The following is a 12,890-nucleotide window of genomic DNA, read 5'->3' as shown; positions in this document are numbered from 1 at the left end:
TAACGGGAGCCCATACTACATCATAGGGTGCCAAAAGTGCGGTGAACCAAATCATCGTGCCTTGTCATACAGACACATTTATCAGCTGCAATGTCGGAAATGTCCAAACTACGACCATAAGGAAAAGTTCTGCCAATTCTAGGTCCTTGGCCAAGAAGATACAGCCATTGATGATAATGCTGACTCTGTACGCATTTCCACTCAGGATTTAGAACGGAAAACAATTAATCTCAAAGATGATAATGATGATTTTACTGATGAGTATAGTAAATGCTATGCTAATCTTTCTAAGTGTAAGGGGATAGAAATTGGTCACATAAAATCTTCGAAGTTTAGTTGATAAACCGGATGAAGTCCGATTTATGTTATTGAAAATTAAGCTCGATATCTTATGTATTTCTGAAACATGGCTGCATGACAGAATAAAAGATATCTAATTCAAATTCCTGATTATGCGGTAATGAGACAAGATAGACAAAATAATCGGCGCGGAGGAGGTGTGTGTATGTATATTCATACTTCACTCACTTTTATGAAACGTGATGAGCTCTGCAATGATTCTCTTGATGCTGTTTGGATTTAGTTACCACGGACTAAGTCTAATAAGTTCATTGTTGGTTGTCTTTATAGACCCCTAAATGCTGATAGTTTATATATGGATATTATATTTGATACGTTAGAAAAGATCATAACGGAAGAAAAAGAACTCATAATTCTAGGGGATATGAATTATGATTATAAAAGAAATGATGTAAATAGTGATATCAGTAATCCAATCAATGATATTGAGAATTTATTCATGATGACCCAACTTGTAAGTGAACCAACTAGGGTTACTGAAACCAGTTGTAGATGTCTAGAATATATATTAACCTCTATCTCTGAGTATCATGATTTTTGTGGAGTGGCAAAGGTTTCCTGGACATGCATGATAAGCATGCTCCGATTAAACAATGTGGATTGAAACATAGACATAATCCATGGATGATACCAGACATTATTAAATTGATTTATAGAAAAGATTTTTTGAAAAAGAAGTCTGTTTCTGTTAAATCTCCAGATGTTTTGTCAGAGTATCGGCGAGTTAGAAATAAGTTAACTGAACAAATCAGATTGGGTAAGAAATTGTATTTTGATAATGTTACTCGAAAGTATTGTAAAAAAAAAGTAAAGTATTATGGAAGGAATTAAATAGAATTTGGGGTGATAATAAGCATATGTCTATTATACCTGGTGAGCTTGATGGTGATAAACCGAACAGTTTTTTTTTTAATGTTGGTGAAACAATAGCCAGATCTTTTCAAGACGACGTATTTAAATGGCATCACCCGCAGTGTATTCATTCTTTTAAGTTCGATAATATCGATTCAAACAGAATCTTTACATTATTATCGAATTTACCAACAGATAATAGTATGGATGTGTTAGAAATGGATGCAAAGCTTTTGCAGATTGCTGCACAAGTGATTTGTACGTCTCTTTGCAGTTTGTTTAATGAAAACCTAACAACTGGTCAAGTACCTGCAGATTGGAAGAAAGCAAGAACTACACCTGTTTACAAAGGCAAGGGTTCGAAAAATGACCCTACCAATTACCGGCCAATCTCTGTAGTCTGCCACATGTCTAAACTCTAGGAGAAAGAGGTCCAAAAACAGTTTTTGAAATATCTTCAGAGTAACCATTTAATCAATATTGATCAATTCGCTTTTCTTCCCTAACATTCAACCCAAACTTGCTTGCATCGTGTTGTAGATGACTGGTATGAAGCGTTTAATAGCAATGAATGTGTAGGAGCTTGTTTTCTTGATATATCTAAATGTTTCGATAGTATTGATATGGATATTTTGCTGACCAAGCTTAAATGGTACGGAGTTCAGGAAAATGAGTATAAATGGTTTTCCAGTTATTTACGTATTCGAAGTTAAGCTGTCCGAGCACATGGATCTTTATCAAAGTTCCGTGACATCAGAGCGGGTGTGCCCCAGGGTAGTATTCTAGACCCATTCTATTTTTGTTATTCATGAATGATGTAACTCAGTGTCTTAGATTTTCACAATGTAATATGTGACCGTGCACCACAAAACGAACATAAAGTCGCACACACTGATTTTGCGTGAGGACTGAAAACAAGTGAAATGGGTCAACCTAGCCGTTCTTGACTTTTTCATATTTTCTGAAAGATCAGGTCTTTTTTTACATTATGCTAAAATTTGGTATCATAAAACGGGCGGAAAAGTGTGTCTTTTAGCAGTTTATCTCGAACATTTTTGGTAGAATAGTGTGATCAGGTGTGTCTTTAGAGTCTCTTTTTGTCCCCGCCGAACGAGTTCGAGCAGGGGACTATGAAACGGGCTCCGTACGTGTGTGTGTCCGTGTGTGTGACCGTCCGTGTGTCCGTCCGTGTGTCCGTGTGTCCGTGTGTGCGTCCGTGTGTGCGTCCGTGTGTGATCAAAATCTTCAATTTGCTACTTCTCTGTCATTTATGAGCCAATTTTGATTCTGTTTGCTTTATATGATAGCACTATGTGGGAGCTTTGAAACTTCTACACGGAATTTCAGTTGTGACCTTTAACCTTGACCTTTGACCTATATTGTACATTTTGCTACAAAATGCTACTCCTTCGCCATTTCTAACCCGATTTCGATTCCGTCTGCTTTATGTGATGGCACTAGTTGACGGCTTCAAAACAGCTACACAGAATTTTGACCTTTGACTTCTTTGACCTTTGACCTTGATTTTTTGACCTGTATTGTACATTTTGCTACAAAATGCTACTCCTTCGTCATTTCTAACCCGATTTTGATTCTGTTTGCTTTATGTGATGGCAATAGGTAAGGGCTTCAAAACTTCTTCACAGAATTTTGACCTTTGACTTCTTTGACTTTTGACCTTGATTTTTTACCTGTATTGTACATTTTGCGACAAAATGCTACTCCTTCGCCATTTCTAACCCGATTTCGATTCCGTTTGCTTTATGTGATGGCACTAGGTGAGGGCTTCAAAACTTCTACACAGAATTTTGACCTTTGACTTTTTGACCTTTGACCTTGATTTTTGACCTATATTGTACAATGGCTACAAAATGCTACTCCTTCGCCAGTTCTAACCCGATTCCGTTTGCTTTATGTGATGGCAGCAGGTGAGGGCTTCAAAACTTCTACACAGAATTTTGACCTTTGATTTCTTTGACCTTTGACCTTGATTTGTGACCTGTATCGTACATTTTGCTACAAAATGCTACTTCCGGCGGGGACATATATTACGCACCGCGTAAATTCTACTTTTCCGTGTTCATTTCTGAAAAACCTTGTCCACACTCTTCACTTTCAACTCTAATAACTTTTGAAAGGATAGTGCTACTGCTTTGAAAGTTGGCATTAATTATGGACAGAATGTGTTAATGAGGCATGCTTAATTTTAGTTTAATCTGATAATCCCATCATTGTCGTTCTCTGGTGGTTTACTTCCTGTTTTTTGTCCCATTCATTGCACAGCCAGCGCGGTTTGGTAAAGATTAAGCGCTTGAATATAGACACTGTACTTGAGAGCTTCTTTTCTCAGTTCACACTTTTCCTGAGTTTGTGCTTTCTTTCCAATATTTAGATAGGTTAGGAAAGTCCATTTGATTTGAGTTATACATCATTTTAATGCTTAAAGTCTGTTCTTTCAGAAAATGGTCTTAACTAAAAATTCATGTCTGGCGATTTTTTGTTTGTTTTGTGGTGCAGGGTCACATATATATGCGGATGATGTGGTTATTTATACCTCTAGTAGGCATGTTGATGAAGCATCCTCACGTCTGCAGACAGATTTGAATAATTTATATCTTTGGTATACTAGGAATAAGTTAAAGATAAATGTTGATAAAACTAATGCAATGGTTTTGAGTATCTCTTGAAAAAAATATGATCTGAATATTCTTATTAATGCCGAACGTATAGAGCAAATCCACAGTATTAGGTATTTAGGTATTGACATTGACGATAAGTTATCATGGAATAATCATGTACGACAGTTTACGAAGCAGCTAGGTTGTAAAATCTATTCATTACAGAAAATGTGTAAGTTTGTCAATCAAAATGTGTTGAACTCTCTGTATCTCACACTGACACAACCTTGCATAGATTATGCTTCTTTTGTCTGGGGCCATTGTACTTTTAAATCATTGGATAATTTGTTACGTCTTCAAAAGAGAGCAGCAAGAGTGGTGAAAAAGCAACTATGATTATGTTAACAGTCATGGTGCTGATCTTATCAAAGAACTTAAATGGCAATCATTTGAGCATCGGCGAGATTATTTTTTGGCAACATTAATGTACAAATGTATATATGTGACCGTGCACCTCAAAACGAATATAAAGTCGCACACACTGATTTGCGTGAGGACTGAAAATAAGTGAAATGGGTCAACTTAGCGGAACTTGACTTTTTCATATTTTCTGAAAGAGCGGGTCTTCTTTTACATTATGCTAAAATTTGGTATCATAAAACGGGCAGGAAAGTGTGTTTTGAAGCAGTTTATCTCGAACATTTTTGGTAGAATAGTGTGATTAGGTGTATCTTTAGAGTCCCTTTTTCATTTCTGAAAAATCTTGTCCACACTCTTCACTTTCAACTCTAATAACTTTTGAAAGGATAGTGCTACTGCTTTGAAAGTTGGCGTTAATTATGGACAGAATGTGTTAACGAGGCATGCTTAATTTCAGTTTAATCTGATAATCCCTTCATTGATGTTACTCTGGTGGTTTACTTCCTGTTTTTTGTCCCATGCATCGCACAGCCAGCACGGTTTGGTAAAGATTAAGCGCTTGAATAGACACTGTACTTCAGAGCCTCTTTTCTCAGTTCACACTTTTCCTGAGTTTGTGCTTTCTTTCCAATATTTAGATAGGTTAGGAGAGTCCATTTGATTTGAGTTATACTGAGTACATCATTTTAAAGCTTAAAGTCTGCTCTTTCAGAATATGGTCTTAACTAAAACATGATAATTTAGTGTCCGTTTGTACGTGTGTGTGTGTGTGTGTGTGTGTGTGTGTGTGTGTGTGAGTGTGTTTGTGTGATGGAAGAATGTGTTTATTATGTCAGTTTTTTGCGTATGTGTTTTTTAGCTGCCCGTGGGGAGGGATACCTAGTAAGCTGTTACTGGCATAAACGTTGATATTGATTTTATCAGCAGCTTTGAATTTGATGAGTTTGTTTGGCAGATTTGTAATTGAATTCGGAGTGGAGCTTGCGTGCGGGCGGATGCTGCTTTTCTGCATACGGTCCATTATGTCTTATTTATCAACATTGGGAAATCGTTTCATCAGGAAAGAATGTGGTATCGGTTCGGGTGTGCGTCGGTATGTGGGAAGGGGGTTACATTTCCTTATTGCAAAAGTTTGTTATTCTGAAGGCTCATTATTCCGAAGGTTCGTTATTCCGAATTTCATTTTTGGATCAACGAACCTCTAGGTATAGGGAATTGTGTGTTTCGGATAAATGAAGCCTCGGAAAAAACGAAACTTCGGAATAACGAACCTTCGTGTGTGTGTGTGTGTGTGTATGTATTTGGGTTGGTGAATGTGGGTGTGGGATGATTTAGGTTTTGTTTAATCAGGGGCTGGTGGGTTGGGGATTGGATTTGAAGAAGAATAGTTATAAATGGTATGACAGATGTTGGTAGGATTTAATATTTAGGATAGATGTACTCTCTAAAAAATTTCGAGTGAATAATTCACTCCTCGGAAGGAGTGAATAAAATTTCACTCAATTAAGAGTGACTTTCACTCGTTGTCGAGTGAATTTCACTCTTGTAACGAGTGAAATTTGTGTGAAACCCATTCGCCGAGTGAATTCCGAGTGAATACATAATTAAACGCATTTGGCTAGGCCAATAGAAATTGAGAATTCCCCTGTCATGTGTTTACTCTAAGCCAATCACCAGCCGCAATTTCCCCTGGCTTGGGCGCGGGCAGGTTTACCTGAACAGCGACGCGTCGCCTGTGCGTGGACTGTGTGCAATTGCGTGCTGTGTGCTAGCTGTGCGTGTATTATGCATAGGATCACATATTTACGTGCGTGTAAGTGCAATCGTGAGAATCTGAGCCTGGATGTCGTGATGGACGTGAGAAAATGTCTGTCTTCAAACTGAGTGGGGCGGAGATATTATTCACATTTTTGAAGGTAAGCAAACCATAGATCGATCTAATTATAACTTGTTGAGTTTTTCCAGCATTACGGGCTAGTCTAACGTTATACCTCTCTGTAAACGACCATAAGTAAGTTACCTTTAGGGTTCTATACGAATAACCCCGGGCCCGTGGCAGAGTTAGCTATATGGGGCTGGTCATACCATAGAACACCTTACGAACAGCTAGAATCCGAGGCCGAAACTCAACTGGTACACACTAGGTGTTGGGATCTAATCATACGTTGAGTCTCTAGATTTTAGTTTAATTGTACACGTTGGGATCTAGGGCTTGAACTACCGGTATTCAAAAAAAAAAATGAGTGATGAATGAAACGTTGGTGGTTAGTCATTGAATTGACATTCGTAAGCATATCATCACACAGAGATTACTGTGGTCGAGTGTAGAGATCGAACTTATACTCTAACTGTTACTAAGCTGTGCTAATTAAAGCAATAGATTAGAAGCGCCTAGCGCCAGACACGTACTCTACATTGCTATTGTTGAGTTGACAGCTGAATCACTGACACTGGTCTGTGTTGCCAAATGAGATGGTGATCTCGATCAGTACGGTAATAAAGAATGGTGAAATTTGGTGATTTATGATTATTGTTCATTATATACACTGTATGTAGTAAAAAGGACTTTTATTTGCCGCTACATTCGAGCATCCAAACAGCTGGGAGAATACCACGTACACTAGCTCCCACGTCATGTGTCGTGATCATCTACTTCTGTACTAGGTAAGAAGTACAATTGTATGATGCGTGTACTGTTCGTGTTAAGTGTTGGTCCACTGTGACATCACACTTCTAGCTGAAGATCAGCGTGCTCACACATCATGGAGATCGATCCCACTTGTAGCAGACGATGACTGGTACTATTTTCAACATTGTTTTTTTATGAAAGTTACAGCTGACCTTAGGTATTGAAATTTGGCAGAGATCATCTTTGGGTCTTTAATTCTAACATTAAATATGCTGATGTAAACTTCTGGATGGTTTCCTTGCCCACTCGGAAGTTGTAACCCAGCTCGGCATAGGTGGCCCCAGTGGCGAGATGGCGCAGGAAGACGCACAACTTGAGACCAGGGGGAGTGGCCTTCCTGAAGTGGGTGTCCTTCTGCAGATGGAGTGTAAGCCTGATCAACAGCTCATCAAACATCTCTGGGGACAACCTGGTGTAGTTCTTGAACTTCCTCTTGTCATTCTCCCTCAGCTCATTCATGAGGGTATGGTACTGTCCACGTTCGGCCCTCAGCTGAGGGTGGAGCATGAGTCTAAACCACCACTTGTGCTTCCTTTTCTTCTTACGAGGCTCTTTTTTTTCAGGATTGGCCACCATAAGTTGATAGGCAGTGGCCACCTCAACATCTGTCATGATCTTCTGATGGAGCAGCATCATCACTCCAACATTATCAAAAGCCTCGGACATATCGAAATTGTAAATAATAGTAGAGAATTTGTTCATACAGCAGCTGAGGAGGTTCTGAACCAGGTAGTCGATGGCCGATATTTATATAGTCGGCAAGTAGCGCAAAGTGGCGGCAAGTTTAAACCAATTTTGCGACCGTTTGACACAAACTAATCACTAAGTGGCCCAAAGTAGCCGTCCATCGGCGCAAATGGCGCCAACATGGTGAAATTTGGAATCAAATAGCCGTGTAATGGCGCGAACTGGCGCACCAGTTTGAAGCAAGGCAGGTGGCATTTAGCGCACGCCATATGACACCCAGTTTATTCCACTTGGCGACATACATTCCGAGCGAACATTAATTCGGCGCCACAGCGAGCCACTACGCGCCAATCACATAATCTTTGGCGCGAACTGGCGCGAACTGGCGCGAACTGGCGCGAACTGGCGCCGGCCCAGTGGACTCCTAGCATTAAGGTTATATTTCATTTCAGCAAAAAACATATTTCAACCTACCACTCAGAAATAATTTCTACCAATTAGCAAGGGATGACAACGTCTTTACCTCTTGAAAAAACCCAATATCTTTAGGGGGGACAGATGTCTTTTCCTGAACAGAAATTGGATCAAAACAATGAATTTGATTCAAAGTTAGGAGTCCATTACAACATGTAAATTTGCGGTAACGTATCTGATTGGCGATCAAAAATCATATATGATGCTCAATATCAATTCATTTTTACTCAATGAATGGCCATCATTTAGAATGTTCCACTTTTTGTTTCGTATTTGACCGGTTTTGAAGTTACCGAAAACACATCTTTGAATGTATTACTTTGTGGTTGATTTTTCGGTTTTACTCACATGGAATTGAACACTTAATCTGAGAATGGCCCATGTAAAGGCCTGTGATCACCAATGACTACTGAATCCACGTCAGCTCCATGGTTTGTTAGATATAAAACAACAGCGTGGTGCCCTTCCATGCATGCAAGAAATAAGGGGTTGAAACCTGCTTCATCAGCAGTATTTACGTCAGCTCCTTTTTCAACAAGATATTGTGCAACTTCCAGATGTCCTTTGAAGCTAGCATACTGTAGCGGTGTAACACCGCCTTTCAATGTAGCATTCACATCTGCTCCACTGTCAACAAGGATTTTGACAACTGCGAAATGTCCATTCATACATGCAGCATGTAAAGGCCTGTGATCGTCGACGCATACGCCATTCACATCAACGCCATGATTTATTAGATAGGAAACAACATCTTGATGCCCTTTCATACATGCAAGAAAAATCGGGTTGAATCGTGTCTCATCAGCAGTAGTATTCACGTCAGATCCGTTTGAAACAAGATAGCGTACAATGTCTATATGTCCATTCTCACAAGCTCTTTGCAAAGGTGTCACACCATATTTATCGGAAAAGTTAACGTCTGCTCCCCTATCGACAAGGAATTTGGCTATTGTGAGATGTCCATTTTCGCATGCAATATGCAACGAACTTGTGCCATTAATGGTCACTGCATTTACATTAGCTCCATGGTCTATTAGGTGTGAAACAATATCTTCGAGTCCTTCTTGAGATGCAGCGATAAGGGGAGTGGTACCATCTTCATCAGCTGAATTTACGTCAGCTCCTTTTTCAACAAGATATTTGACAACTTCCAGATGTCCATTCAAACTTGCGTAATATAAAGGTGTAACGCCGTCTTTCGCGGTGGTATTCACGTCTGCTCCCTTTTCAATTAGGATTTTTGCAACTGTGAGATGTCCATTAAGGCATGCATAATGCAAAGAACTATGACCGTGTTGGTTTTCTGCATGTACTTCAGCTCCATATTCTACTAAATATGAAACGATATCTTCGTATCCCTCCTGAGATGAAAGAATAAGTGGATTGAAACCAACTTTGTCAGATGCATTTACGTCAGCTTCCTTTTCCACAAGATATCGTGCAATTTCCAGATGTCCTTTTGAACTAGCATGATGTAGCGGTGTAACACCTCCTCTTAAAATAGCATTCACATCTGCTCCTTTGTCAACAAGGATTTTGGCAACTGCGAGATGTCCATTCACACATGCAACATGCAAAGAACTGTTATTGTCCATTACTACTGCATTCACATCAGCTCCATGATTTGTTAGGTACGAAACAACATCCTGGTGCCCTTTCATACATGCAAGAAATACAGGATTGAAACCTGTTTCATCACAAGTATGTACATCAGCTCCTTTTTCGACGAGATATTGCACAACTTTCACACGTCCATTGAAACTAGCATACTGTAGCGGTGTAACACCCCCTTTCAAGATAGCATTCACATCTGCTCCACAGTCAACAAGGATTTTGACAACTGCGAGATGTCCGTACGCACATGCAACATGCAAAGAACTGTTATTGCCCATTACTACTGCATTCACATCACCTCCATGATTTGTTAGGTATAAAACAACACCTTGGTGGCCTTTCATACATGAAAGAAATAGGGGAGTGAAACCTGTTTTATCAGCAGTATTAATGTCAGCCCCTGTCTCAGCAAGATAGCGTACAATGTCTACGTGTCCTTTCTCAGAAGCTCTTTGCAAAGCTGTAATACCATCTTTGTTGGAAGAATTAACATCTGCTCCCCCGGCTATAAGCATTTTGGCTATTTTGAATTGCCCATTTTCACATGCTATATCCAAAGAATTTTCACCATCAACGGTTGCTGCATTAACATCAGCTCCATGGTTTAAAAGATAAGAAACAAGGCCTTGATGTCCTTTGATAGATGAAAGGATGAGAGGATTGAAACCCTGTACATCAGTTGCGTTTATATCAGCTCCTTCTTCCAGAAGATAGTGTGCTATTTCAAACCGTCCTAGTTCCAATGCCTTTTGTAGCGGTGTGACACCATCTTTCGTTGTTAAATTCAAGTCTGCTCCATGATTTAAGAGGTTTTTGATAACTATAAGAGGTCCATTGTCACATGACATATGCAACGAACTTGTGCCATCAATGGTCACTGCATTAACATCGGCTCCATGGTCCAACAGGTGTGAAGCAATATTTTCGTATCCTTCCTCAGATGCAACGATGAGTGGATTGAAACCCCCTTCATCTGCTGCATTTACGTCAGCTCCTTTTTCAACAAGATATTGTACAACTTCCAGTTGCCCATTGAATGCAGCATACTGTAGCGATGTAACACCGCCTTTCAAGATAGCATTCACATCTGCTCCACTGTCAACAAGAATTTTGACAACTGCAAGATGTCCATTCGCACATGCTACATGCAATGAGCTATTATCTTCCATGACCTCTGCATTCACATCAGCTCCATGATTTGTTAGGTAAGAAACAACATGTTGATGCCCTTTCAGACATGCAAGAAATAGGGGGTTGAAACCTGTATAATCAGCAGCATTTACGTCAGCTCCTTTTTCAACAAGATAGACTGCAATTTTTAAATGTCCATACTCGCATGTTCTATTTAATGGTGTAACACCATGTCTATTGACATTATTCACGTCTGCTCCCTTGTCAATAAGGCTTTTGACTATTGCGAGTTGTCCGATTTTGCATGCAATATGCAAGGAACTTGTGCCGTTAGTAGTTACTGCATTTACATTAGCTCCATGGTCTATTAGGTGAGAAACTACACTTTGGCATCCTTCCATAGATGCAAGGATGAGGGGATTGTATCCCTTTTTATTAGATGCATTCACGTCAGCACCTTGTTCAACAAGATAATGTGCAACTTCTGCATATCCATTCCTACATGCGTTTTGTAATGGTGTAACACCATCTTCCGTTGAAGAATTCACTTTGGCTCCCCTGTCTACAAGGATTTTGGCGATTGCGTCATGCCCACTTTCGCATGCATTATGCAAGGGACTTTCCCCACTAATCGTTGCTGAATTCACGTCTGCTCCGTGGTCTACAAGATGAGAAACAAGACTTTGATGTCCTTTGACAGATGCAAGGATGAGAGGACTGCAACCTTGTTTATCGGCTGCATTTACGTCGGCTCCTTTCTCAAGAAGATATTTTGATACTTCACATTGCCCGTTTTTACATGCGTTTTGTAAAGGCGTAACACCGGCTTTAGTTGATGAGTTAACATCTGCCCCCCTGTCGACAAGGATTTTCGAAATTTTGAGATGACCATTGTCACACGCGACATGCAGCGAACTTGTGCCATTAGTGGTTACAGCCTTTACATCAGCTCCGTGTTCGAGTAGGTGTGTAACGATTCCTTCGTATCCTTTCCCAGATGCACGGATGAGGGCATTGGATCCCTTTTTATCAGCTGCCTGAACGTCAGCATCTCGTTTAACCAGATAGCAAGCAACTTGTAAATGTCCTTTCGCGCTTGCATAATATAGGGGAGTAACATCATCTTTGGCTTGAGAATTCACATCTGCTCCTTTGTCAACAAGAATTTTGACGATTGCGAGATGTCCATTCACACACGCAACATGCAAAGGCCTATGATCATCAACGGCTACTGCATCAACATCAGCTCCATGGTTTGTTAAGTAGGAAACAACACCTTGGCGGCCTTTTAGACATGCAAGAAACAGAGGATTAAAACCTGTTTCATCAGCAATATTTATATCGGCTCCTTTTTCAACAAGATAGCGTGTCACGTCTACGTGTCCTTTCTCACAAGCTCTCTGTAAAGGTGTAATGCCATATTTATTGGATGAATTCACGTCTACTCCCCCGTTTACCAGGATTTTGATAGTTGTAAGATGTCCATTTTCACATGCTTTATCCAAGGAACTTTCACAGTCAAAAGTTTTTGCGTTCACATCAGCTCCATGGTTTAAAAGATGAGAAACAAGACTATGGTATCCTTCCATAGATGCAAGAATGAGTGGATTGAATCCTTCTTCATCAGTGGCATTTACGTCGGCTCCTTTGTCCAGAAGATATTGTGCTATTTCAAGTTTCCCGTTTTTACATGCGTGATGCAAAGGTGTATTACCATCTTCCTTTGCTGAATTCACGTCGGCTCCCCGATCGATAAGGATTTTGACTACTCTGAGATGTCCATTTTGGCAGGCTAAATGCAAGGGACTATCACCGTCATGGTTTACTTCATGTACATCAGCTCCAAGGTCTATTAGGTGTGAAACAACATTTTCGTATCCCTTCTCAGATGCAGCCATGAGAAGATTGACACCCTCTTTATCAGTTGCATTTACGTCAGCTCCTTGTTCAAGAAGATGTTGTGCAACATCCAGATGTCCGTCCAAACAAGCACCTTTTAGCGGTGTAGAACCGCTTTTCGCTCTGATATTCACATCTGCTCCCCT

The 12,890-nt window shown here is 40.0% G+C and overlaps 2 protein-coding genes across 2 annotated transcripts; both read right to left on the bottom strand.

The window, feature by feature from the left end:
- Positions 1 to 7,966: 7,966 nt before the first annotated feature.
- On the bottom strand, positions 7,967 to 9,695 carry LOC139715190 (uncharacterized). The gene is made up of 2 exons (XM_071626785.1): positions 8,949 to 9,695; positions 7,967 to 8,050 (listed from the first exon to the last, which is right to left on the bottom strand). The coding sequence occupies exons 1-2, from the start codon at positions 9,693 to 9,695 to the stop codon at positions 7,967 to 7,969; spliced, it is 831 nt and encodes a 276-aa protein (XP_071482886.1).
- A 1,100-nt stretch (positions 9,696 to 10,795) lies between these two features.
- On the bottom strand, positions 10,796 to 12,576 carry LOC139715189 (uncharacterized). Its single transcript, XM_071626784.1, has 2 exons — positions 11,231 to 12,576; positions 10,796 to 10,809 (listed from the first exon to the last, which is right to left on the bottom strand). Exons 1-2 carry the CDS (start codon positions 12,432 to 12,434, stop codon positions 10,796 to 10,798), a joined length of 1,218 nt encoding a protein of 405 aa, XP_071482885.1. The 5' UTR covers positions 12,435 to 12,576.
- Positions 12,577 to 12,890: the final 314 nt, after the last annotated feature.

The sequence above is a fragment of the Diadema antillarum genome, unplaced genomic scaffold (assembly GCF_040938485.1).
Source record: "Diadema antillarum isolate AM-2024a unplaced genomic scaffold, OU_Dant_1.0 seq00003047_RagTag, whole genome shotgun sequence".
Taxonomy (NCBI): Eukaryota; Metazoa; Echinodermata; class Echinoidea; order Diadematoida; family Diadematidae; genus Diadema; species Diadema antillarum.
The sequence above is the reverse complement of the archived record's forward strand: the minus strand, read 5'-3'. Positions and strand labels throughout refer to the sequence as shown.